At 45.6% G+C, this 27,936-nt stretch overlaps 1 protein-coding gene across 10 annotated transcripts in view; it reads left to right on the forward strand.

The window, feature by feature from the left end:
* Gramd2a (GRAM domain containing 2A) overlaps positions 1-27,936 on the forward strand; it is a 36,071-nt gene that overhangs the window by 6,710 nt on the left and 1,425 nt on the right. For 3 of the 10 annotated variants that reach the window (XM_021728002.3, XM_021728001.3, XM_078049349.1), the window contains exons 2-10: positions 22,307-22,399; positions 23,235-23,292; positions 23,663-23,738; positions 24,281-24,384; positions 25,069-25,167; positions 25,471-25,542; positions 26,027-26,089; positions 27,044-27,188; positions 27,426-27,522. In XM_021728002.3, the coding sequence (XP_021583677.3) occupies positions 22,307-22,399; positions 23,235-23,292; positions 23,663-23,738; positions 24,281-24,384; positions 25,069-25,167; positions 25,471-25,542; positions 26,027-26,089; positions 27,044-27,188; positions 27,426-27,522 (807 nt within the window). Of the gene's footprint in view, positions 1-4,200; positions 4,224-9,043; positions 10,853-12,179; positions 12,267-17,632; positions 18,955-20,842; positions 20,915-22,306; positions 22,400-23,234; positions 23,293-23,662; positions 23,739-24,280; positions 24,385-25,068; positions 25,168-25,470; positions 25,543-26,026; positions 26,090-27,043; positions 27,189-27,425; positions 27,523-27,936 lie in introns of those variants that run through there. The other 7 variants (XM_078049350.1, XM_040275516.2, XM_078049351.1 and 4 more) reach the window with 6 other exon arrangements.

A 27,936-nucleotide genomic window follows, 5' to 3' on the forward strand; every position in this document is an offset into this window, starting at 1 on the left:
CATCTTTAAAAGTAAACTTTTTATTTGGAGATGATTGTAGATTTATGTGAACTTTTATGAAATAATACAGAGGGATCTCACGTAGTTTTCACCCAATTCCCCCAGTGGTAATATCTCACAACCAGATAATTGACAGTGAGATAATCCATTGATATATAGACTTTATTCAGATTTCCCCAGTTTTACATGTGTGTGTGTGTGTTGTGTGTGTGTGTGTGTGTGTTTAATTTTGATCGATTTTATCACATAAATTTGGCCAAGTTCATTTTTTAAAGTTTTTTTTTTTTAGTTGTTGATGTACCTTTATTTTATTCATTTATTTTTATGTGGTTCTGGGAATTGAACCCAGTGCCTCACCCGAGGCAAGGGCTCTACCACTGAGCCACAACCCAGTCCCACCAAGTTCTTTTTTTTTTTTTTTTTTTGGTATTGGGGATTGAACTCAGGGGCACTGGACCACTGAGCCACATCCTTAGCCCTATCTTGTATTTTTTATTTAGAGGCAGGGTCTGAGTTGCTTAGTGCCTTGCTTTTGCTGAGGTTGGCTTTGAACTTTCGATCCTCCTGCCTCAGCCTCCTGAGCCACTGGGATGACAAGCATGCCCCACTACGCCTGGCCCAAGTTCATTTTTAAAATGAAGTCTCTCAGGCTGGGGATGTGGCTCAAGCGGTAGTGCGCTCGCCTGGCATGCGTGCGGCCTGGGTTTGATCCTCAGCACCACATACAAACAAAGATGTTGTGCCCACTAAAAAATAAATATTAAAAAAAAATAAAAATAAAATAAAATGAAGTCTCTCTATAGTTCACATTAACCTAGAACATATTTTTTATTTTATTTTATTTTTTTAATATTTATTTTTCAGTTCTCGGCAGACACAACATCTTTGTTTGTATGTGGTGCTGAGGATCGAACCCGGGCCGCTCGCATGCCAGGCGAGCGCGCTACTGCTTGAGCCACATCCCCAGCCCCCCTAGTACATATTTTATGAATAATTAGACAAGAGGAGCTCAAAGTCTCCAAATACAAAGTAATGAAAAGGAGAAAATTAATTACCCTAATTTGATCAGCACATATTATATATATGTATCAAAATATTACAAGGTGTCCCCATCAATATGTACAATTATTGCTGTTAATTAAGGTATTTTTAAAAATATTTATTTTTTAGTTGTAGGTAGACACAATATCTTTAATTAATTTTTATGTGGTGCTAAGGATCGAACCCATTGCCTCACGGATGCTAGGCAAGTGCCCTAGCACTAAGCCACCACCCCGGCCCCCCAATTATTTTTTAAGTTTAAGGAGATAGAAAGGTTAACTACCATGATTTAATCAGTACACACTGTGTATATGTATCAAGTTATCACACTGTATTCCATAAATTTGAACAATTAAGATAATTTTTAAAACTTAATATAAAAAGTAACATCTAAAAACATTCTAGTTGTCTGCAAAATCGAAACTAAACCCAAAATAAAACCAAGTTTCTTTTTGTCTTTGAGTTTGAGGGTTTCCACGTAGTAAAGGGGGAGATTTTAGGAATATGGAATTTCAGAGGTGTTTATTAATTAATATTACTGTGGCTTTGAAATTATTTTTGTTTTCTACATTTTTATTCTTTTCTTTATTTTTTCCCATAGTACTGGAGTTAAACCCAGGGATATTCTCCCACTGAGCCACACCTCCAGCCCTTATTTGGATCTTTTTTTTTTTTTTTTTGAGAGAGAGAGAGAGAACTTTTAATGTATTTTTTTTTTTTAAGTTTTTGGCGGACACAACACTTTTGTTTGTATGTAGTGGACACAACACCTTTGTTTGTATGTAGCCCGGCGTAGCACTCATGCTACCGCTTGAGCCACATCCCCAGCCCCAAGACAGGATCTTGCTGAGTTGCCCCTACTGTCCTTGAATCTGCAATCCTCCTATTTCAGCTTCCCATATCTCTGGGATTACAAGTGTGCACCAGCTTGGAGAACTAGCATCTTTTTTTTTCCCATTTATTTATTTATTTTTAATTTTCTTTTTCTTATTTCTTTGTATTTTTTAAAATTATTTTTGCCAAATGAAACTTACGGGTTTATTCTGATCATAAAATATAGGCAAAGTATACAGAAGACTATAATAAGAAAATAAAATGCATATGAAATCTCAACTCATGGAGAAAAACATTGTGGATTTTAGTGATATACTCCTGTATGTGTTTTATTATACATTCTGTTCTCTATAATGTTTCCTCGATATTATATAATGCTCTTTCCTTATTAATAGTGACTTATTTTTAATAAATTTTAATAATAAATATTGGTAAATATTTTTGATGCTTACATAGCTTTCTTTCTTTCTTTCTTTCTTTTTTTTAGTTATTGGTGCACTATTATTTATTTCTTTGTTTATATGTGGTGCTGAGAATCGAACCCAGTGCCTCACACATGTTAGGCAAGCGCTCTAGTGAACCACAACCCCAGCCCACATAGCCTTCTTTTTTAAATTTTTTTTTTTTAGTTGCAGATGAACATAACACCTTTTTAAAAATTCATTTATACATAGTGCTGAGGATCGAACCCAGTGCCTCACGCGTGCCAGGCAAGTGCTTCACCGCTGAGCCCTACCCCAGCCCCTTATATAGCCTGCTATTCCATTGCTATTCTAAACCATAATTTGTGCCCTATCAATGGACACTTATATGATTTCCTTTTTTCTCTTCTAATTGCACTTTAGTGAACATTCTTATTATATCTTCAAATTTGGGTACAATTATTTCCTATCAATAAGTTGTTAGATGGTCGAGGGCTAGGGCTTAGTGGTAGAGCACCTGCCTCACACGTGTGAGGCACTGGGTTCGATCCTCAGCACCACATAAAAAAAATACATAAACAATAAGTCGTTAGAAATGGAACTTAGGGATCAGATATGCATCCACATATAAAACTTTTTCCACACTGCCTTACCGTGGACTTATGTGATTGCCCCTTTGCCAATAAATCAGAATTATATATTATTAAATGTTTAAACCAAACAACAAAAGAAAAATTATTAAATGTTTAAACTTTTGAAATCTAATAATTAAAAACGTATCATTTCTACCTTTTATTTTATTTTAAAATGTCTTTATTGTTTTTTTTATTTTAAAATGTCTTTATTGTTTTTTTATTTTAAAAGAATTACCCAGGCTGGGATTGTGGCTCAGCGGTAGAGCGCTCGCCTCACACGGGTGGGACCTGATTCGATCCTCAGCACCACATAAAAATAAAGGCATTGTGTTGTGTCCATCTATACCTAAAAAATAAATATTAAAAGAAAAGAAAAGAAAAAAAAAGAATTACCCATGTAAGTTCCAACAAAACAGAAAATTAAACAGAAAGGAAAGAGTGAATATAGCCCAGAATTCTTTCTTTTCTTTTAGTACTTTTTTTTTTTTTTAGTTATATATGGACACAGTACCTTTATTTTATCTATTTATTTTTATGTGGTGCTGAGGATTGAACCCAGTGCCTTACACGTGCCAGGCAAGCACTGTGCCACTGAGCTACAACCCTAGCCCATAATTCTCTCTTTAGATAGTCATTATTGTTTAATATATACCCTTAATATACTAAACCCAAACTGAAACCAAGTTTCTTTTTGTCTTTGAATTTGAGGGTTTCCACATAGTAAAAGTGTAATTTTTAATTTATAGATGACATCATACTTGCTGATTTGTACCTACTTAAACAATACATTTTGGAATTTTTTTCATATTAGTACATGAAACCATATGCTGTTCTTTTAGTCAATTGCACAGGAATCCATCATATTATAAATACTATTTTGGTATTTATACATTTTTCCCGTATAATCGTTAACCTTATAGTATACATTTTTACCTATTCATTTATTTCCTTATGCCAAGATTCTTAAAATGGACTTAATGGATTAAAAGATTTGCATTTCTTAAGACATTTGATATATATGAGAAAGTTAACCCAATTTTTAGTCTTATTATAGGTATAAAGAATGCCTATATTGCTGGCTGTGGTGGTGCATGCCTGTAACCCCAGCAGCAACAACAACAAAAGAAAAAGAAAACACCTAGGATTTATCTCTTTATTCAAGTCTTCTTTAATGTCATTTAAAAAAAAATTTATGATTTTACTTCTTTTAGGTTTTTCTATGATTAATATAATAATTTCCCCCATTATGTTTTATAACTATATTACAGGTCTACCAGGAATCTACTGAATTGTAAGTTGATCTTGTAACCAGTAGAATATTAATTAACTTGAGGTCTTAATTATGTATCTGTCTCCGTCATAGCTCTCCCTAACCCCGTGTCCAAATATAAAAATATCTGAGCCTTGTTCTAATGTTTTATCAGTTGCTTGTGTGTCATCTAGGTTTTTTATCTTAAAATCTTCCAAAAATTCTTGTTTCATTTTAATATACAAGCCTTTTGTTAATCTTTCTTGCCTTTGTACAGTGGCTAAAACTTCTAGAGCAGTATTGAAGAATGGGGGCTAGAGCGGCATTTCTCCCAGGTTTCCCCAGTTACACAATCCTGGGTTCTCCCTGGAGGAGGAGGCCCCAGGACGCAGCAAGCTCCTTAAGATAGATCATTGGTCAGAAATCTGAACCCTCAGCCCAAGCAAAGCCTGGGGAATTCGGAGGTCTGGAGCCTGCGGCGGCACTTGGGGCCCAACCCTTGGGTGTGCACAATCAGGGACAGCTACCAGCTTTGGTGTTGGGTACTGCTCCAGGAGTGGGGCTTGGATGGGGCGGGGGCTTCCCTTCTGCCCGAGCCAGCTGGTGGGGGGCGGCTGCTGCAGGTCTCCTGGTCTGTGCAAGCTTTGGCTCTGAGTCCTGGGGACCCACCAGCCCCTGACAAAGGGTTGGCCGCGCCAGGCGGGCGGGATCCTTTGCTTCAGGCGCCGCCTTGGGAGCCACTGAGTGTGGCGCTGGAATTCTGGGTGTGGCTGCCCTAGCTGGACGTGGAACCTTGGGCTTCCCAGCTGTTTTCAAGGCAGGAGCAGCAAATAGATTTGTGATTGATGCCTGTGCGTGGAGGTAGGGCAGGTGAGGGTGGCTTGAACAAAGGTGGAGGACAGCCCCTGCCCTCTCCCCTACTGCAAAAAACACCCTGTGGGAACCAGGAAAGACAGGATCCCATCGCTTGTCTGTGGTGTGTGTCAGGGGTGGGGGGGGGATTGTTGTTTGTGTGTGTGTGTGTGTGTGTGTGTGTGTGTGTGTTTTTTACTGCAGGTTGAACCCAGGGTTGCTGTACCACTGAAATACATCCCCAACCCCTTATGCTTTATTTTGAGAGAGGATCTCACTAAGTTGCTGAGGCTGGCCTCGAAATTGTGACGGGTTTCATTGTGCAGTATCCTCACTTGTGGTCAGAGGCTTGTCCTCACTGCCCATCCCCTGGAGGCAGTCCCCACCTGGGAGGAAGGAAAAAGGAGTAGTCTTTGCTAAAGTTATCCATCCACTAGCTAAATTCGGTGTCTGCCTTTCACTCCTGCTATTACTTGGCCACAGCAAACTTCTACACTGCTTTCCCACTTCTTCTTTTAAACACGCCTTTGGTTTCCATAACAACCTATACAGCTGAATTTGTTGCAACTTTTTAGGTCACTGTCTCTTAATCTCTTCCACACAATCTCTGTGTGGTTCTTCTGGTTCCAGGTTTCTCTCCTCCTCCTCCTCCTCCTCCTCATTTTCATTGAGATGTAATTCACACACCTCTCTGTCTGTCTGTCTCTCTCCCTCTCTCTCTCTCTTTCTCTCTCATTTATTTATTTAGCTGTGCTAGGAATGGAACCCAGGTCCTTGCACATGCTATTCACAAGTTCTTCCAATGAACCACACCCTCGGCTTCTCATCTTTTCAAAGTATCCATTTCAGTGGTGTTTAATATATTCACAAAGTCGTGTAACCATGACTCCTCATTCCAGAACATTTCTGTCATCCCCAAGAAGAAACTATATGCACTATTGGAAGTCACTTCCCATGTTCCCCTTCCTGCAGTCCTCAGTAATTACCAATCTACTTTCTGTCTGGATTTGCCCATTTTCATGTTTCCTGTATATGCAACCATATGATGTGTAGTCATTTGTGATTGGCTTCCTTCATGTACCTTAATGTTTTTAAGGTTTGTGCATGTTGTAGCATGGGTCACTACTTCATTTATTTTATGGCTGAAAAGAAATATCATATTTTGTTTATTTCTTCAGCAATTGATGAGTGTTTGAGTTGTTTCTTCTTTTTGGCTATTATATATAGTGCTGCAATGTGCATAATTTTTTCTTTTCTTTTCTTTCTTTTTTTGGCAAAAGGGTATTGGGAGGGGTGCTGGAGTTGGTTCAGTGATAGAGCACTTGCCTGGCATGTATGAGGCCCTGGGTTTGATCCTCAGCACCACATGTAAATAAATAAATAAATAAAAAGACTCATTGACAATTAAAAATATTTTTTTTAAAAGGGGGTATTAGGGAATGAACCCATGGGGGCTCCACCACTGAGCTACATCCCCAGACTTTTTCAGTTTTATTTTGAGACAGTTCTTGCTATATTGCCCAGGCTCTCTTCAAATTTGTAGTCCTCCTGCCTCAGCCTCCCGGGTCACTGGGATTACAGACCTGTGCTACCATGCCTGGCTGTGCATACTATATTGTGTGGACATATGTTTTTAATTCTCTTGGGTAAATAGTTAGGGGTGGAATTGCTGGGTCATGTAATAACTGTTTAATTATTTGAGGATCCAACAAACTGGTTTTCAAAGCAACTGTACCATTTTACATTCCCTCCAGCGATGTATGAGGGTTCCAATTTCTTTACATCCTAACACCTGTTGTTGATTATGGTCTTCAAGGAGGAGGTATGCAGAAGCATCTCCTGTGATTTTGACTTCCTTTCCCAACATCATTAGTGATGTCAAGCATCTTTCTATGTGTTCATTGTCTATTTAATATCTTCTTTGGAGAAATTTTCATTCAAATGTGTTCATTTTTAATTGGATTATTTGTTTTTATTGTTGAGTTGTCAGAGTTCTTTTAAAATTATGGCTTAATAACCATATATAACAAACTTTACCATCTTAATACTTTTAAGTATGCATTTTAGTGTTAAGTACATTCACATTGTTGTGTATCCAATCTCCAGAACATTTTCATATTGCAAATCTGAAATTCTATACCCATAAACAACTTCTCCTTTCCCTCCTCCCTTAGCCCTTGGCATCCAGCATTCTTTTGGTTTCTATGATTTTTTTTCTTGGTGGTGCTTGGGATTAACCCAGGAACTCATGCATGTGAGGGAAACACTCTCCCAACTTGCCTATATCCCCAGCCCAGTTTCTATGAATTTGACTGCTTCAGGTACCTGGTGAAAGTGAAATCAAACAGTATATGTCTTTTTTTTTTTTTTTTGTACCAAGGGTTGAACCCAGGAGTGCTTAACCACTGAGCCACATCCCCAGCCTTTTTTATATTTTATTTAGAGACAGGGTTTCACTAAGTTCCTTAGAGCCTCACTTAGTTGCTGAGGCTTGCAATCCTCCTGAATTTGTAATCCTCCTGCCTCAGCCTCCCGAGCAGCTGGGATTACAGGCATGCACTCAGTGCCTGGCTGCATTTGTCTATTTGTGGGTAGTTTATTTCATTTAGCATAAGGTCCTCAAGGTTGTAAAAGTTTTCTATATATCTTGGATATTAGTCTTTTATCAAACCTATGATTTGCAGATATTTTCTTCCATTCTTTGGTTATCTTTTCTTTTCTTTTTTATTAAAGAGAGAGTGAGAGAGGAGAGAGAGAGAGAGAGAGAGAGAGAGAGAGAGAGAGAGAGAATTTTTAATATTTATTTTTTAGTTCTCAGCGGACACAACATCTTTGTTGGTATGTGGTGCTGAGGATCGAACCCGGGTCACACGCATGCCAGGTGAGCTCGCTACCGCTTGAGCCATACCCCCAGCCCTCTGGTTATCTTTTCTAATGATATTAGCAAAAAAAGAAATTCTGATGAAGTCCCATTTATCTGCTCTTTTTCTCCCATTTCTTGTGCTTTTGGTATCATATCAAAGAGACCATTGCCTAATGGTTCTCGAAGACTCACACCTATGTTTTCTTCTAAGAGTTTTATAGCTTTTGCTTTGACATTTTGGTGTTAATTTTTCTATATAGTGTAAGATAAGGGTCTGCCTTCATTCTTTTTCATGTGAATCTCCAGCTGTGCCAGTGCCATTTGTTGAAAGATCATTCTTTCCCCCCATTGTCTGGCATTCTTGTAGATAGCTTCTCTTCTCTGTGCCTACTTTCCTGGAGGAATCTTACTAGCTTCTATTCCCATTGGGCCACTAACTCAGAAATCTGTCCCTCTAGCCTAGACTTTTCTTTGGAGCTCCTCAGTCATATAGGACTTGACATCCATATAAGTGATATCTTCACTTCAATGTATCTCCCACTTGTTCAAAACTGAGTTTGTGGTTCTTTCCTCCAAACATGCTCCTCTTCCAGGTATTGTCCCCTGTTGTATCTCAGCAAGATGGCCCAGTACCCTACTCGCTTAAGCCAGGCATCTTCTAGAGTCATACTTAACACCCTCTCTGTTTCACCCCACATCCAACTGATCACTGAGTCAGGTAGATTCCATTTGGAAATAATCTCCTTAATTCATCATGGCCCTCCATCCCCACTGCTACCCAGTCCTAGAAATCATCTGTCTGCTGCTAGGCTACAGGCTCCTAACTGATTTGTCTCCATGGGAACAAAGGATGAGAGAGTTACACAGTGGATTTCACGTGTCTATCACCTGGCTATAGTAACCTGCAATGTAAGGTCATCTCTGTTTTATCAGCATTTACCCCCCCCCCCGCCCCCGCCTTTCACTTCTGTTGGATTACTTTTATTTGTTTATTTTTGGGCTACTGGGAATCAAACCCTGGGGCACTCTATCATGGAGCTACATCCCTAGTTCTTTTTTTTGTTTGTTTTCAGAGGACACAACATCTTGGTTTGTATGTAGTGCTGAGGATCGAACCCAAGTCGCACGCATGCCAGGCGAGCGCGCTACCACTTGAGCCACATCCCCAGCCCTACATCCCTAGTTCTTTATATTTTCTCTTGAAACAGGATTTCCCTAAGTTGCCCAGGTTGGTCTCCAACTTGTGATCCTCCTGCATCAATCTCCCAAGTTGCTATGATCACAAGCATGCACTATGGGCCTGACTTCTGTTGGATTACTTTGAAGCAAATCTGTACATCAGTGCATTTTTAACATACAATGTTGATACTACACTTCCCTGTTTAAATCCATCTTTTCATTAATTCCCTGTTACTTGTAAGACAATGACCAAAACCCTTAACTGGGGCCCCAAGGGCCCTGCATGATCTGGCCCCAGCAACCTCGGCAGCCTCATTGCTCACTGCTTCACTACTCACCTGTACCCTCCAAACACAAAGGCCTTGTTTATGGACATCATACATGTCCTGCACATTTGGCCTCAGAGCCTTTGCATGTGATAACCCTCTACAGTGACCCCCTCTCCAATTGTCATTTTCCATCTGGTTAGCATTTATTGGCTATCTGCTCAAATATTGTTCTTTAGAAAAGTCTTCCTGCTTCCCAGGGTTGAGTCAGGACTCTGATAGAAGCCCTTCTAGGACCCTGTGCTTTTCCTTCATTGTATATATTACACCATTATAATTATGCATTGGTTTATGTAAATATTTGCTTCATGTCTGCCTCTCCCAGCAGACATGTTGCAGACAGTACCTTGCCTTACCTCCTAGTACACATAACGCTTGCCCAGATCTGAGAGAAGAGCAGACATTCAATTGCTATTTGTAGAAGGAAGGTAGAAAGGAGAGAGGCTGGCAGCTCTCTGAGGACCAAGCTCCTGCCAGCCTCTCGTGGGAGAGGAGTTTTTCTGACCACACAGGGCTGGTGGCCATATGTAGTTCAACCCGTTCCTGGTCTCTGCTTCCTTCCCCTCAGACATTTGTTTTCCCTCTTGTGCTGAGATTTTCTTCCCTCTTTGCAAAGGAGTAACTGAGGCCCAGAAAGAGAGTGTGGCTTACTCAGGGACCCTTAGCCAGTGAGGCACCATTCCAAGCCTGCCCTGTCCTCCACCCCTACCCCTGGGCTCTTTCAGGACCCAAGAGCATTCATACTTGCCTGTGGTCCCGAGGACAGCCTGGTGGTCCACAGACCCACAGTAATTCTGAGATAGGTGTCCCAGGGTGGTTGGGTGGGGTATGCTGGATGGCATCCCCAGTGGACAGAGCTGACTTGTCCCCAGAGTAGCCACACCCACTGGCAGCCCTGAGTGGCGGTGTCTGAGCAGTGGAGGCTGTCTGTGGGTCTCCCCCCTCATCAGAGTGGACACCGGGAGCACAGGAGTGCTCTGTTTCTTACTGAATGCGAGTCTGTTTTTAGACCTGAATGACAGGCTTCTTGTGTAGAAATGGCCAGGCCCCAAGTGGCCTGCCAAGAAAAAGTGGTCTGTCACCAGGCCCGGGGGTGCCTGCTCAGACAGATGCTGTGATGGCAGTGGGCACTGTGGGCAAGGCCAGGAACAGGCAGGGCACTCTGCAGGCCAGCTGCCTGCTTGACGATGTGTCTGGGCTCTGGAGGAGATCCTGGCTCCCCCCCCCCCCAGGAAAGCCTCCCACTTTCAGCTGTTTGTCCCTGTCTGTCTCCCTGGTGACTGTGCTCACTCTGCAGGCCTTTGAGCTACTGGCAGGAGGGATAGGCAGCAATTGCTGGACTCAAACCTCTGGAGGCAGGAGGAGAAGGGAGGGATCCTGAGCATGGCTGGGCCTGAGCCATGCGGGTGTCTGCGGGCCCAAGGGGTGGGAAGCAGCCCCTGGTGTAACAGGTATGAAGGGCCTTCTCCCGCTGGTTGCTGCTTCTGTGGGTTGCAATCTCCAGGGAATGCAGGGCATGTGTGGAGTTTTGTAGGTGCAGTTGGGACCAGAGGGGCCCTGGTCCTCGCTTCCCACAGGGAGATGCACCTCTAGGTGTCCTTTCAGGAATGGGAGGCTCTTGGCTCTCAGTGGTGCTGGTGGGATGTGCAGTTAAGTGGGCAGGGTGAAGCTCATGGTCCACCCTGGACTGGACTGTGACCTCTCTCGGATCCTCACCGCAGTCCTGAAGATCTGCAGGTCAGATGTGGGAGCTCCCTCCCCAGCCCCATCTTATAGAGACACAGACTCAGAGTCAGGGAAGTTCGAAGCAAACCTGAGTGAGTCGCTCCCACTCCAGGTCTTGTGTCCATGTCACGAGGGTCCATTGCTTCTAAACAAACGACACAGAGGAGCTTTTCAGCTGGGAGAGTTTTAGTCAATAAGTGGTTCTTGAGCACTTACTGAATGCCTGGTGCTGTGTGAGGCTGTTGGGAATGAAAGGCAAATGGGACATAATCTGGTGGGGACACAGTGATAGAGTAGGCAGTGTAGACCCAAGATGTGTCTGAGCAGATAGTGTGTGGACTGGGAGGGAGGGATCAAGTTTCAGGAAAGAGGGGTCTTCTCTCTAGAGATTCAGGTCCTGCTTCAGGGAGGAGGTTTTGGGGTTGAGGACAGGGTTTCCGTATTGGGCAAGAACAGCTAGCTCTACAGAGCCTAAGCACTTCAGCACCCCACCCCCAGAATTCCATCCCCACATGGAGCTGGGCCTCTCTAGTGTGCTTTGAGAACCCGGACCTGAGTAAGGAGGTCAAGGAGCAGGGAAAAGGGGGATGGAGCCCATTATCTAGGGGTAGTCTAGTCATCCAAGTGGCAAATGTCTGGGTGGACCAGATCTGGCTCTAGCAAGAAACCCACCAAGGGTAGGAGGTAAGATCAGCTTTGCTGTCAGCTCCTCCAGCATCCACTAGACAGGAAGACCCAAAGGTTTCTGAGACGCCTGTAGGGAGGAGCTCTTGTTAGCACCAGAGCTCAAAGGAATCCTTGTTTAGCCTGAATCCACCTCCACCAAGGACTGGGCCAACCCACTCCCTCTCCTGAGCCATTCTCTCTCCCAATTTGTTTGATTCTTTGAGTAGAGAAGACTGGGAGAGGGGGGAGTTCTGATCTAGGGAACCCCAAACCCCAGAAGGGCCCCTGCATGGTCATCTCAGCCCAAGAGACATCCCTTTTGTTTGGAGTCTTTGGGGGAGAGTGAGGGCTTTGCCAGGGAAAGTCACAGGAAGGGTACAATTCCAGGTCCCTCAAATCGTCCAGCCTGTGCTTCAGTGGAAAGAGTACTTTCTGCCAGACTGGAATATGGATCATCGCTTCGCAAGGTCCCAGGTGTGTGCTCAGGAGCAAGGTGCTTTTCCTCTCGGGCCTGCTTTTCCATCTGTATAATAGGATGATGCCATCTCCCTTCAGAATGAGAGCTGAACTGAGGGCAGAGGGATCCATGAGCTAGATCTCCTTACCTTCCTTCTTTCTATGGGCCACCCCAGGAAGAAACATGGCTTCCTGGGCTAATGGGGCATGTCTTGATCTGAATACTTTCCTGAGTTTTCTGCTTGTCCTGGCCCTCAAGGCTCATGGTGGGTATGAACTTTTATAATTTGTTTATTTATTTGTTGCTGGGAATGGAACCCAAGGCCTCATGCATGCCAGGCAGGTGCTCTACTGCTGAGCCACACCCCCAGTCCTCATGAAGGGTTTGGCTATGGCTGTGGCCCAGGCTTGGGTGTTAGACAGACATCCTTGGAGCCCAAGCCTGTATGGATGAGTCACAGAGCCCCTTCTGCCTCCGTTCTCCACCATGGAGTGTGGGTGGTACCACTTGCTCTATGTCAGTTGCCTAAATGATGTCATCTACAGTGTGCCCTAGTTTGCAGTCTTTGGGTAAACCAGGCAAGGAGGTTTCTTGTTGGCTGCAAGTGCTGAGCACTGGAAGAAGAATTAGAAGTTAATGGGCAGCCAAGGAAAGCAGACCTCCTTTGCTGTCTCCCAGACTCTGGGCTTGGACTGTGGCCCCCTGTCTTTATCTGCACCTTTCTCATTACCTCTTGCCTCTGGGTGCTCCCAGAAATTCTGCTCCAGATCCACGAAGCTAGGTCCCCTGCCGTGCTCTCCCCTACCTGTTCGTTCTGGCTGCACATCTCTACATCTTGTGTTTCCCAGTTAGGATTCATTAGAAAGGGAATTTGATGGGTCAGCTCCTGTCACAGGAGGCTGCTGGTCAGCATGCATATGACTTGGTTTGGGTCTGCAACACACCTGTGGTTCTGTCCACTGTGGTCAGGATCACTTATTAGGTCTTGTGAAAAGGGGTCTCCGGCCCTCCACATACGTCCTTCAACTCAAAGCTGCTCCAGGCAATGAAGGGGAACAAATTAATATGCCAGTCTAGGTGTCCTCAGGCCCCTTCCTAAGAAGTTAGGTTTGTGACTACACAAAGCACCTGCCCCTTCCTGAGCCCTTTGTGGTGGGATTTGAACAGAATGTCTGAACTGGGACCCAGTGAGTATCCTCCTGATTCCTCCACACCTGCTCACTAGCCCAACCTCCCAACTATGGGAATTTCTCCCCTTTTTTTAGTCAGTGGAAAGGGTGTAGCAGTTTTCCTAGATATGGAATGTCATCTTTGAAAAGAAAAAATGAAGTGCAACTTCTGTGTAAGTACAGAGATAGCAATTATAGGATTATTTTTGCAAAGGAAGGAAATTACTTTTTACTCTCAATTTTCAGTGTGTTGATGATAAACCTGACTCTGTCCACCTCATCCTAGCTAGCCCTCAGGGGAGGTTTATTAACTAGTTTCTGGCCTGTGTGTCAGGACTGTGATTTTTAAAAGAACATAATGTGGCTCAGAGTTGACCTCTGATATGTGGGAAAGCTGTCTTGTCACTTCCTTAGCACAACCCAGGACATGGGCTACATGGGCTTAACAGACAAAGGAAATCTGTATTAACAAAAGGATGCCCTGCCTGAGCACAATGGAAGGCTCAGGATGATCAGGACCTGAGGTCTTGAGCCCAGGCAGATGGACTGGCCTCAGAGAGGTACAGTATGCTTTTCCCTCTGAGCCATAAAGAAGGAGGAGGCAGAACTTTTCTAGTGGTTTCATTTTTGTTTTGTTTTGTTTGTTTGTTTTTTAGTTGTTGATAGACTTTTATTTATTATATATGGTGTTGGGAATTGAATCCAGTGCCTCACACATGCCAGGCAATTGCGTGACTGATGAGCCCCAGCCCCAGCCCCTCCAGTGGTTTCTTAACACTGGCTCTGGGTTCACATCACTTGGGAGCCTTTAAAAGCCTCAAGCTAAACATACATCTGCCTTGTGACCCAGCCCAAAGTGTTTGCCCAGGAAAATGAACACTTGTGCTTACAAGAGTGGTACTAGAATTTTCATTCCACTTTCATAACAGGCAAAAACTGGAAAGTGCTCATGTGCCTCAATGGCAAACACAAAAATTGTATACCCATACAAAGGAATTGTAAATCCTAGTGAAATCACACACTTCACAATCACACAAAACTGTGATTCTTTCAAACACATAGCTGAGTCAAAGCAGCCACATAAAAGAGTGTGTAGGTATAATTCTGTTTACACAAAGTCCCCAAAGAGGCAAAGGCAATCTCTGTTGGAAATCAGGATGATGGTTTTCCCTGGAATTTGAGGGGACAGGCAGTGAAACTAGAGAGAGGAGGAGGAGGTTCTGGGGGACTGGTCCCTGGGTATGTGTTCATTTTTGAGATGCATTTAATTATATGTGCGCTTTTCTATATTTAAATTAACTTTAATATCAACTTAAAAATATATAGTCACTAAATGCTACCCCCAGAGATTCTGATATAACTGGTTGGAAACAGGACTCAAGCATCTCTCCCCCCCCCCCTCTAAAAAGACTTGCAGGTAAATTTTAGTTATAGATGGTCATAATACCTTTATTTTATTTATTTATTTTTATGCTGTGTTGAGGATCGACCCCATTGCCTCACATGTGCTAGGCAAGTGCTCTACCACTGAGCTACAGCCCCAGGCCCTTTTCCGGTGATCCTACTGTGAATCTAGCCAGCTCCATGTTAGTGCTAACAGGAGAGTGGGGACCTTTTCTCTGTGAGGAAAGAGGTGAGCTGTGTGCTGAGTGGGAGGTAAAGAAGGAATGAGGAGACCTGGGGAGCATTTAGACCACCCTAGAGGGAGGAACCCCAAATCTAGGCAGCTGAACCTCAGCTTTCGAAGCTCTATTCTTGTGTCTGGATGGCTGCTTCCATTGTTTGTGGCCTGTGTGTCAGGACTGTGATTTTTGAAAGAACATAATGTGGCTCAGAGTTGACCTCTGATATGTGGGAAAGCTGTCTTGTCACTTCCTTAGCACAACCCAGGACATGGGCTACATGGGCTTAACAGACAAAGGAAATCTGTATTAACAAGAGGATGCCCTGCCTGAGCACAATAGAAGGCTCAGGATGATCAGGGGTAATCTCAGGGGTCTGTGCTAAAATGCATTTTTTGATTTTTCTGTTTTTTTTTTTTTTTTTTTTGTACTGGAGATTGAGCCGAGGGATGTGTAACCACTGAGTTGGATCCCAAGATCTTTTTATTTTTTTTTTTTATTTTAAGACAGGGTCTCACTAAACTGCTTAGGGCCCCACTATGTCACTGAGGCTGGCCTGGAACTTGCAGTCCTCCTGCCTTAGCCTCCCAAGTTGCTGGGATTGTAGACACAATTGTAGATTGTGCCTGGCTATGATGCTTTTCGTTTGTTTGTTTGTTTGGAGAATAGTGCTGTTTTCAGATCTCACCCTGGAGATCACAGAGGCCTAATGTCCTGGCTGGCTGTGGGAGAGCTGGCTGCGGGAGAGGTGGAGCTGGCCCTGGGTATGACCTGCAAGATACTCTTGTATTTCAGATGTCCATGAGAAGTCAACGTGGGAGAGTGTGGGCATCTCCCTGGGGGAGGAGAAGCCCCAGGGGATGACCCTGCTGCCAGTTGTAGAGAAGGCCACTCCTATGACCACATAGGCCAAACTGTCTCAGGCTGCCAGACCTGACTGGGGTTTTTGCTTCAGTGGTGGCCACAGGCGTTGCTACTGCCAAAGGCACCCTGGGTCCCAGAGGGAGGTCTGTCCTAGGTTAGGGAGAGCTGGGTGTGGGGAGCAGGCTATGCACAAACAGCCAACAGGAGGGAAGCCACATGGACACTGCAGTGGACACCAGAGAGGTCCAAGTGGCACTTTCTTTCTTTCTTTTTTAATATTTATTTTTCAGGTGTAGATGGACACAACACAATGCCTTTATTTTTATGTGTTGCTGAGGATTGAACCCGGGTCCTGCCCGTGCTAGGCGAGCACTCTACTGCTGAGCCACAATCCCAGCCCCCAACTGGCACTTTCACCGAAACACCCCAGCCCGTCTGGATGGCTTTCTCCTGATATCTCCCACCTGAGTTTCCCCTTTGATCCCTCAACCGGTGTGGATTGAGTACCTCATGGTGCAGCCCAGAGCTCCTGGAGGGAAGAGTCCAGTTTTGGTGACCCTGCCAGCTCCTGTCCATTTCTCCCTCCTTCTTTCCTGCTGGGTGTCAGACATTCTTTGTGTCCCTTTCACTCTTATTGCCTTGCTTATCTCTCTTTTCTCTTTGGGTACTGTCATCTCTTTCTCTCTGTCCTTCCTACCTTCATTCATTTAGCAAACATTGGCTGTGTGCTGGGGATGCAGAAATGTAGCAGACACGCCCCTGCAGGAGCTCAGAGTCTGAGGGAGGCAGATGAGTAAGCAGACAAACGCAGTTGGGTCTGGTAAGTGCTGGGGCAGCAGCATGCAGGAGGGACAAGGGACCACGGAGGAGGGAGTAAGCTGCAGCTTTGCTGGAGGAAACCAAGGAAGGTTTCACAGAGGAGGTGACATTTGCTTTCCATAGGACCAGGAATTTCCCAGGTAGATAGGCATGGTAAGGGATTCCAGGTAGAGCCCTGTGAAGGGTGCCTGAGGCTGCATGGGAGGGAGTGGCAAGATGTGAGGAAGTGGAGGGGAACTGCAAGGCAGTGGGCAGGAGAGGGCAGGGTCAGAGCTGGCCCAGAAGGCCCTGCTGGCAGTGTGGCTGTACCTGAGAGAGGCAGGTGTGTAAGAGCGAGGTATGTTGGGGCAGGTGTTGTTAGGGAGCTGTTGCCAGCATCCAGGAAAAAGACAAGAGCGGCCTGGGCTTGCCTGGTGTAGCAGGAATGGAGAAACAAAGATGATCCTGTGGTTAAGGAGTGGCAAGGCTGTGGAGGCCAGGTGGGGGTGGGAGAAGAATGAGTAAAGACTTTGGCTGGGTATCTGTGTGGATGGTGGAGTCTTCCGTGGATATTGGGGCTCAGAGGAAGCAGGTTTGGGGGGATGAGGCTGAGTCCACTTAGATGGATGCATCTAGATGGCAGGGGATAAAGAGTCAAGGTTGGAGAAGGAGATTTGGGGGTGTCTGCCAGGTGGCAGTATTTTGATCCTGGGGGAGGCACGGAGAGCAGAGTGCATAAGGCAGGTGCTCTGCGCGGTCTGATCCACGAGATCTGTGAGATCTGTGGGAGATTTGCATCTCTAGGTCCCCTACTCACTGTGCCTCTCCCTCTCCTCCTCCTTCTCTTGACATCTCCCATCAAGTGCTGGCTGCCTATCCCCACGCCTTCCTGTAGGGCGGGCCCCATACCAGGCTCCTGGTATGGGGACCGCCCTACAGGCTCAATAAGTATTTGTGGAAGGAATGGAGTGGGCAGGTGGCCCGGGTCCCACACCAGCCAGTGGGGCTTGGGACAGCCAGACTCTGCCATGCCTTCCAATAAGCTGTCCTGTGTTTGGACCAGAGCTCAGCAGTGGAAAGGACCTCATATGAATTTTTCAGTCTTGAGCCCTCCCTTTCATGTTAAAAAGGCTGCCATTCCCCTGCTACATCCCCTTCATAACTGTAATTACTTTTGTAGTTTTGACTGAAAAAATAAATGTAATTTCAGGATCCCGCACCCTATATTAACTCCACAGTTTAAACGTGGGGTTAGGTTGGGATGGGATGGATGGCTAGAAGCTATGGTTTATGACTCAGGAGGTATATGACCCAACTGGCTATGGGGGGAGTGTTCATAGGAGGAAGGGAAATGGACAGAGGCTGCCAGCAGTCTAGGGGCCCAGGCTAAGCTCATGCTCTTGAAGCCTCCTCCTTGGCCTTCTGTGTCACAGCCCAGTTGGTCATTGGGTACCCCTGTGTCTGACAGGTTCTTCTGGTGAGTACTGGACGACCCTTTTCCCCAACCTTTACATGCTCACATGTAAAGAGGTTGCTTTTAGTTTAAAGATATTTGAAAGTTCGTTGTCCACAAGTGACTCCAACTTACCTCCATGATTTTCTTCATGGAGATGCAGCCTTCTTCTGTTGCCTCATGGTCAGGTCTGCCTCCTCCAACCTTATCATTTAGCTCCCTCCATCCATTGACACACTGTCACCTTGCTCCTGCAACAGGGGCTCAAGGGAATCAGTGATGGTTGAGGAAGAGTTCCTGATCTCCTGAAGCCCCTGAAGATGGACGGTCACAGCACACCAACTCATGTCACAGATGCCAAGGGGAGACTTCCAGTTAGGGTGCCGTGAGTGCCTTCAGGCAGGGGCTCCCCGCCCAAGTTGCAGGAAGGCTAAGAGGAGGCTTTAGACCTTAGGATTTGTCATTTGGACCTTAGGATGAGTCAGGTTTAAGATCCAGCCAAAGGTATGGTTATCCATGCAAGAATATAATCCTGCCCAGTTTATGAGGTTCTGCTTGCCTTTCTCTGGGAACCCTTCTGTGACTATTTAGTCTGCAGGGATCTTGGTTCTCTGAGCGCCTGCAACCCTGAGAACTTGAATCTAACTTTCCACTTTTTCCCATGGATAACCTGTTGTGTCTCTTTGCCACCCTTTAGACTGCAATATGTGTTCTTTGGAGTCAAGTCCACATCCTTTTTCTTTTTTTGGCCTGGTAGCCCAGGAGACTCACTGAACTGCAGGAGCCTACCCTATGCAAGGTACACACCAAGAGAGAAACAGAGATGAATGAGAGAGATGGGTCTACCACACAATAATCAAATACAAGTATAACAAAAACACCACAGAGGGGTTGGAGTTGTGGCTCGATGGTGGAGCACTTGCCTAGCATGTGTGAGGCACTGGGTTCGATTCTCAGCACCGCATAAAAATAAATAAATAAAATAAAGGTATGTATAAAAAAAGAGCAATGTGGGCTGGGGATGTGGCTCAAGCAGTAGCGCTCTCACCTGGCATGCGTGCGGCCCGGGTTCGATCCTCAGCACCACATACCAACAAAGATGTTGTATCCGCTGAAAACTAAAAAATAAATATTAAAATTCTCTCTCTCTCTCTCTCTCTCTCCCCCCCTCCCCCATCTCTCACTCTCTCTTTAAAAAAAAAAAAGATAAACTTGGAAAAATATTTGCAAAAATGATAAATGAAGGATTAATATTCTCAATAATTTATACAAAACAAGACTCATAGATGAAATTCTAATAGCAAATATATATTTGGGAAAAAAGTACCTAGTAATAGCTTTTTTTTTTTTTTTTTAAAGAGAGAGTGAGAGAGGAGAGAGAGAAGAGAGAGAATTTTTAAAAATATTTATTTATTTTTTTTAGTTCTCGGCGGACACAACATCTCTGTTGGTATGTGGTGCTGAGGATCGAACCCGGGCCGCACGCATGCCAGGCGAGCGCGCTACCGCTTGAGCCACATCCCCAGCCCTAGTAATAGCTTCTTAATCCACTAATTTCATTTCTGAGAATGTATCCCACAAAAGGACAGTGACATAGGGTTTCTCATGAAATCATGTTGAGCAACAAAAATACAGTATGTAAATTATATGCAATACAATTAATTTATATAATTATACACTTTTCATAATTTTTTAAAGTTTATTTTTTTAGAGAGAGAGAGAGAGAATTTTTTATTTAATATATATTTTTTTAGTTTTCGGCAGACACAACATCTTTGCCTGTATGTGGTGCTGAGGATCGAACCCGGGCCGCACGCATGCCAGGCGAGCGTGCTACCGCTTGAGCCACATCCCCAGCCCTCATAATTTTTTTCTTTGGGTGATTTTTAGAGATTTTTATTTTTTGGTACCAGGGACTGAACCCAGTGGTATTTAACTACTGAGCAGCATTCCTCCACCCTTTTTTACTTTTTTTTTTTTTTTAAAGAGAGAAGTGTGAGAGAGGGAGAGAGAGAGAATTTTAATATTTATTTTTTAGTTTTTGGCAGACACAACATCTTTGTTTGTATGTGGTGCTGAGGATCGAACCCTGGCCGCACGCATGCCAGTTGAGTGCGCTACTGCTTGAGCCACATCCCCAGCCCCCCCTTTTTTACTTTTTATTTTGAGACAAAGGGTTGCTAAGTAGCTTAGGCCCTTGCTAAGTTGCTGAGACTGACTTTGAACTTGCAATCTTCCTGCCTCAGCCTCCCAAGCCACTGGGATTACAGGCATGGCCACCATGCCTTGCTAGGAATTTTTAAATGGCTGATTTTGACTTTTGTCAAAATTTGACCTGTGTATTTTATATTTCTCATATTCTCTGAAATGAATGTTAAAAAAGTCAAGGGAAAAAAATCCTCTGTGAAGTGTGAAATGATGGAAACAAATAAATCTGGAAAATAACCTTTGAGAGTCAAAGGGTCAAATCATTAGCATAATCTGTCATTTCATAAGATTCAGTAAAGACAGTCCTGTGTTCCTTAATAGTGGGGAAACGTTAAGTGTTCTGAGAAATGCATTGTTGGATGATTTTACTGTTGTGCAAACATTTGTGGAGTGCTTTCACAGATTTAACACAGCGATGATGTCACAATGTTATATAATCTTATGGGATCACCAATATATATGTGGTCTTCCCATCATAGACCAAAATGACTTGTATATGTTGAAGAATGTACCAAACCCTTTACAAGTTTGAGGACGGAGGCTGATTTATGGTAAGGTTTCCTGGCTCAGTATCTTAATCTCTATAATGGCATGGTGGGAGGGACCCAGACTAAATGCTTTCTGAAGGTCTCCTGGCAGATCTTGGACTAAGTTAGTAATTTTTTTTTTAAATATGGGGATTGAAAACAGGGCTGCATTGCACTGAGCTAAGTTCCTAGATTTTTTATTTTTTCTTTTGAGTCAGAGTCTTGCTAAGTGGCTTAGGGCCTCACTAAGTTGCTGAGGTTACCCTCAAACCTGAGATTTTTCTGTTTCAGCCTTCCAAGTTGCTATGATTACTAGCATGTGCCACTGCACCTGCCCTGACTTAGTCATTCTAGTCTTTTTTAGTTTGTCCAATCACAAGAGCTGAGTGTAACAATGTATTGGGATTTTCAGGTTTCAGATTCTAGTTCCTTTATGATGGGGGAACACCACACAGGATCTTGATACCTATTCTGGACCACCATTCTGCTCTGTCTTGGCCCTTCTTCCTTCTCAGTCCTTGGGGCCTCTCAGGTGGAACTACTCTGACTGCTCAGGTTTTACTGTTGCCAAATCTGAGGGAGCAGAATGGGGGAACCCTATTCTTCACAACTGTTAGGTAGAGGCAGGAACTCAAAGGCTTCTGGGGAACCCCACCTGTTCAGGGAGAGTATCTTCGAATCTGAGACACTTAAAAAATTTTTTTTTCAGTTGTGGATGGACACAATACCTTTATTTTATTTATTTATATGTGGTGCTGAGGATCGAACCCAGTGCCTCGCATGTGCTAGGCAAGTACTCTACCACTGAGCCACAACCCAGCCTTCCTGGGTCATTTTTGAAATGATTTGGCTGTCGTGGTCCATGTCTCCTGACTGTCTGAAGGTGACTGAGGCCACTTCCTGGTATGGGCCTGCTCTTCCCCTCCCAGCCACTCTCACCTGTGGGTTCACTGGAGTCCAGCTCCAATGTTAGCTGCATCATCAGTTCCTTAGCTTTGATAAGGCCACCCATGCTCAGCAACCTTTCCCAGAACCTGACAGTTTATAGTAATGCTGCCCAGGCACTTCAGTAAGTGGGTCTTTCAGTCATAAGTAAGTCTCAGAGTCTCCCCTGCCAAGGTGCCTCCTCTAGAGTGAGGCTGGAGATCCAACTCTGCTGCTTCTCACAGCTGCCTGGTACTCAAAACGAGATGGACAGATTGATTTCCTTCTGGTCCAGGCATTGATTAAACCTCAGGCTTCCAGGAAAAACCCTATGGGAGAAGCCCCACTCTGTCATTGCTATCTCTGAATTGTGATGTCTTCAACCTCATCTTGGATATTAGGGCCAGTCTGGGGTGGTGGACAGAGGTAGCTGTCCAGGTCATGGTGTTTCCCAAATATCCCCCTTCCTGATGTGGGCCTGTTTCTCCCTAGCAACCAACAAATGCATGGAAAAATGGTATCTCTGAAGAGCCCTGTGTCCTGCACGGAGACACCAGTCAGGGTTCAGGAGCCCCCAGAATACAGGTGAGTCCCCCCACCCCCAATCAGAGGCACATGCAGATTGAGGAGTGGAAAGTCCTCAGGAGGTGATCTTTTAGAAAGGGGATCTTAGCAGGTCTGTTACATTGGGCATAGGCTGCCCAGGGCCTCTTCCTGCCACCCCTCTAGCTTATCCCAATGCATTGGGACCTAGTAGAGTCTAGGCTTCTCAGGTTACCAATGGCCTCCCTGCCTACTTGTCCTCTAGCTAGCCTGGTCAGGGAAAAGGTTTGCCTTTCAATACTGGCTCCTCCCTTAGACTGGTAGCCTCCATCAATCTGGATGAGCTTGTGCTGAGTCCCGAACTGCACAGCTCCAGGCCACCAGGAGGAGGCTGCAAGGGGGCCAGGCCTGCCAGATCAGGCCCATGGCCTGGCCCCAGAGCTGTGAGTCTAATGTCTCCACCTCAAACCTCCCCCACCAAAAAAGGTCACCATCCCTATACTGACTGTTCCTCTGCCTACTACCCTTTAGCCAAAGAAATGGGAGAGCTACCCATGGGTGGGTAGCTCCTGAGCATCTTGGGAGACTGAGGCTCAGGCTGAGCATACTTCTGGTGGGTGACGCTCATGTCTGTCTGGGAAGGAGGGGTCTCAGTGCCTACTCCCTGCTTCCAGGAGTGCCTTCCCCAGGAATGAGCTGTGTGCTTTCTGTGAATTAGAATTTTGAACTTAGAATTTTGCTGTGTCCCCTTGAGAAGGGCTCTAGTCTCCATCTCTGCCCCAACCTTCTGGCTCAAAGCCAGGCAGAATTGGCTCTGAGGATGCATGGGCAGGGCTCAAGGGTTCTTTGTCCCTGGAATGGAATGTTTCCTTTGCAGTCTGTACTGGCCAGAAGGCTTGAAGGGTGAAGAGATAAAGAAGTGTGGCCGGGAAGGGGTAAGTGTGGGGAGACTGACTTCCCACTGCTCACCAAAGCGGGGGTGGTGCCCTGGGCTGTCTGAATTCAGTAATGACTTTCGGCCACTAGGTTTGTCAGCTGGAATCCAGGAGACCTAAGTGGGTGTCCCTGCCGGGGTGGGAGTGGGGTGTTCCCCGCTCCATTTGCAGGCTGCCTGTCAGGATTCAGCGTTTCCAGGGGACAACCTGTGCTTGGAACTCAATCCTCCACACCCATTGGCTGTTTATTGGCCACTTCATTTGAAGTCCCTGGATAGGGGGCTGTGGCATTTTTCTTGGTGACTGGAAAAGGGTCCTTTTGGTGGTTTGATCTCCCTGGGCTTCTCAGATTCAGCCCATGTGTTTGCAGACACTACTGAGTAAATACAACCAGCAATACCACAAGCTGTTTAAGGACATCCCCTTGGAGGAAATGGTTCTCAAAGGTGAGCTGTCTCCCTGGTGTGGCTGCCAGGTGCGTGCAGTGCCTGGGGCCCAGGCACTCTACTCTTGAGGCTCCAAGGCACAATTTAGATATGGGAACTGGTTGCCCTTTGGATGCAGTTGGTACTTCTTCCTCCAAAAGTGTGAGAAGACTGGGCTGGTTTGGGATAGGAAGTTGAATTTATGAAGTTTTTCTTGAAGAAAGGTAGGATTCCTCATTTATTTCTGTTCTGTGTTTTATCAGTGACTGTTGTTTCCTGCTCATGCCCCTCACTGAGCATGTGCACAGTCAAGGCCCCAGTGGGGCCCAGCAAGAGGTTCTGCCTGGAGGTAACAGAAATCCAGGCTTAGAGACTCAGGCAGGAACCTGCTTGGACCTTGGAGCACCTGGGGGGATATACTGATTGGGGCCTGGGATGGAGACAGGGAGTCTGAGAAGGGAAGATGCTGAGGCTGGACTCTAGACTCCTGATTGTGAAGATCCAGGCCTGGGGCTTCTTGAGCTGACTTACTCATGGCAGTCTTTTCTCCTGTGACTTCCCAGTGTGCTCCTGTGCCCTCCAGAGGGACCTCCTTCTCCAGGGCCGGCTCTACATCTCCCCCAACTGGGTCTGCTTTCATGCCAGTCTCTTTGGCAAGGATATCAAGGTAGTCATGAGTGGTAAGGTTGTTATATGTCCCAGTGAGGACCCAGCCCCAGCCCAAGGAAGGGGCAGCTCCCACCCTGTGGGCATGCATCTAGTCACGCCTTCCCTCTGCATGCTGGGCACTTGGTGAAGCCTTTCACTTGTTGGATGAGAAGCATCAAGGTATCTCATCTGGTATCCAGGGAAGTAGTCCTGCCCCTACTAACAGGGTCCCCGATCTTGACCCTCCATGTAGCTTAAACAATTCATAGCCAAATTACTCTGTCTCTGGGTATCTCAGAAATGCCTTCAGAATCAGAGAGGGATGTCACATTTACTTGGACCCTATTTTGGCAAAATAGAGTGCAGGGAACTCCAGGAAACTCCACAACCTAAGTGTGGGATCTACCAGAGATCTGCCTACCACGTTGGTTGTATTCTTGGTCTATTAGATAAAGGTTCATATCTAGATGAGAATCCAGAGTGGCATGTGCTATCATCCAGGTGGGACAAGGTGTTGGGGATAACTGGAAGAGAAGCCTGGATGAGAGGGTGGAAATTTTAAATGCTCTTCCATATGAGGTCAGCCTTCTGCAGGGTGTCCATGCTTAGATCATTGCCAGCTATGGCTGGGGCCCTATGCAGGGAGCAAAGGGACTGTGTCCTTGGGACTGAGTCCTGAGAGAAGTATGCCTCTCCGTTTCAGGTGGTCATTCCTGTGGTATCTGTGCAAATGATAAAGAAACACAAGATGGCACGGCTCCTTCCCAATGGACTGGCCATCACTACCAACACCAGTCAGAAGGTCAGTGAGTATCTGGTCCAGCATTCCTTGACAGTTTTTCCACACTCCAGACTCAGGAACCCACTGCCTGTCTCTGGCCCACTCCCAGGCCTTTATTTCTTCCCACCCTGCAGCTTTCCAGTGGATATTTCAGGCCATATAATAAGCTATAAGAGACAGCCCTGTGTGCAGGGTGGGGTGGGGGGAGGTGTTCTTATTATTGAGTCTCAGTCCATATCCCTATGGGCCTGACCCCAATTCATGGAGGTGGCCTGCTGGCACAGCAATCTCACTACTTCTTTCTATTTTTTCTCCATGTCCCAGTATGTCTTTGTGTCACTTCTTTCCCGGGACAGTGTGTATGATATGCTGAGGAGGGTCTGCACCCACCTACAGGTATGGAGCTCAAGGACAGAAGTTGGGTCAGGGGGACTATTCAGGACTGGACCCCAGTTTTGGGACTAAGCTGTTAAAGGAGGTCAGCCTATCTTTCCAGCACAGGGAACAGGACACAGGAGAGTGAATAAATGCTTCAGCTAAGTGAACTGTGAGCATATCTGTTTGAGGCCAGTGGGCCCTCGAGTGTCCTCATGTACCTATATGCACTCACTTATGTACAAATAGACAGGAGCATGGGGCAGCTTCCCAATATGGCCTACAATCCTCTCTGGCCTGTGGTGAGGAATGGCAGTGGGGAGGGGTTGGCAGAATGGGAGGTTAAGTTGTCTTGCCCTTCTGCTCTAGTATGGAATGGGGGGACCTGCAAGCTCTGGGAGCTGAGCTTCACCAAAGACAATATGGCATATTTGGAGGTAAAGTTATCTTGGAGAAAATCGAGGCCTCCGCATGTCCAACCTTGCCTGTTTCTTTTCCTCCTCAGCCTTCCAGCAAGAAGAGTCTGAGTGTAAGAAAATTTCCAGAGGAACCGGAGTGTGAGTCTCTGGTGAGAGCTGAGGTTGGGAGCAAAGACAGCTGAGAGTATTTGTGGCTCCGAGGCTTCAGGGTCTCCTAGAACCTGAAAAACCAGGTTCAAAATCCAGTGGCCATGCTGTGCCAGAGGTCCCCTAGACTCCATGCCACACAGAGCTGCTTAGTTCCTTTGCAGACTTCTGAACAGAACAAAAGTCTAGGCCCTGGAACAGCATTTAGGTTGAGTCCCACACCTGTATGGATGCAGGGCCTGGTGATTCATCCTCTTTCCTTTGACAGTCAAGAGGAACTCCAAAAACTATCAATTTACAACCCACACTGAATTTAGGTTTGCTGAGGTCCCAGCTGTTTGCTTTGGTATCTGGGGACCTGGATAGTCAGAGCCAAGTTTTTAGTGAAGAGGTAGATGTAGAAATGATCCCAGGGTGTTTGGAGCCTGCTCAGTAACTATTAAGCATTCAGCCAAGCATGCAATATGCATAACATTGTGCAGGGGACAGAAGGTGATGTTCCCATTTCTATTGATAGAGACCTTAAGTCTCCCCTGTCAATGTCAGTGATTTGTTCAGAGTTAGAGACCAGAAAAGAGGAGCCATAATGTACGCAATATAAGGCCTACCGTGCCGATCTTTTTTAGACTCAGATCTGAGAATGTACCAGGATTGACTTATCTAAGAATCTGCTGTAGTTCTAACTAGTGGCCCTCAAAGACATTGTTTCCTGGCAGAGGGACTATTGTCACAGAAAGGAGAACAGATTGGAGAGATATATGATTGGGCTATGACAATTGTCCCCACCTGTGAATTTGCTTCCATTCCTGGCTAAGCATCAAGGATGAAGGTCCCTAAGGGTCTGAAGGTCCCATGACTCCCATATTGGTAATATCTGGAGGAAGCCTTGGTAAACTCTTAGGGCAAGAGGGATCCCAAGGGCAGTGGTGAGACAATTTCTCCTGTCTTTTCTGCAGGAAGTCCTCATTCCTGAGATGAAGTGGAGAAAAGTGTGCCCTGCCTCCAGATCCCTGTCACTCCCTGACAACATCCCTTGTATCCCTCAGGCAAACATGGACTGCACAGACAGCTTCTTCCCCTCCAGGAAGCCTCCAGGTTCTGGTGATTCAGGGGACTTATCTGTGGCAAGCATTTACAGAGGCCAGACTTTCTTTGAGTTCTGTGAATAAGGCTCGACAGAGTCAGCAGGGCTTCTGAGAGCAGTTTCTTTCTTTCTCCAGATCAATATAGAGAAGTCAGGAGCCCAAGTGGCTTCAGCAAATGAGGGGAGGTGGCGTATCCCAGGCTGGCTGTGGTCCTGCCTGCCTAGGAAGATGCCTAATTGCCCTCCCATTGCAGAGAGTGCAGCCTGTGAGGACAGGGAGCTGGAGGAGCCCATAAGCAACCGGGAGCTGAGGCTCTGGGATTCCTGCCTCCTCAAAGTTGTCTTCATGCTGTAAGTGACTATCCTGGGGAAGGAGGACAGACTCACCTGGGGAGTCTGGATATTTGGAACAGGGGTCTTGGAGAGCGGAGAGGTCACTATCTAGATCCAGGAGAAGATTTAAAGCAAATGTCAAGCTTTTGGGTAGTGTCTGAAGGCTTCATGACTCGCCCTTCTATGGCAAGAGAAAGTTTTACTCCTGAAACCCTATAATTTAGGTGTAAGGCTGTGCAATGGGGAGGAAAACTGTTGAGGAAAGGAAAAGCTGCTGCCCAGGATTGGGGAAGGGAGATGGTTGGCAGAATTGGAGACAGCCATCAGATAGCTTTTGAGAAGTACTGACCAGGGGAAAAGCATGCTTATCCCACTGCCCACTAGGGAAGATTCTAGACCTCCTGACTTGTTTGTATCTCTTTCTAAGGACCA

The sequence above is a fragment of the Ictidomys tridecemlineatus genome, chromosome 5, assembly GCF_052094955.1.
Source record: "Ictidomys tridecemlineatus isolate mIctTri1 chromosome 5, mIctTri1.hap1, whole genome shotgun sequence".
In the NCBI taxonomy this organism is placed as follows: Eukaryota; Metazoa; Chordata; class Mammalia; order Rodentia; family Sciuridae; genus Ictidomys; species Ictidomys tridecemlineatus.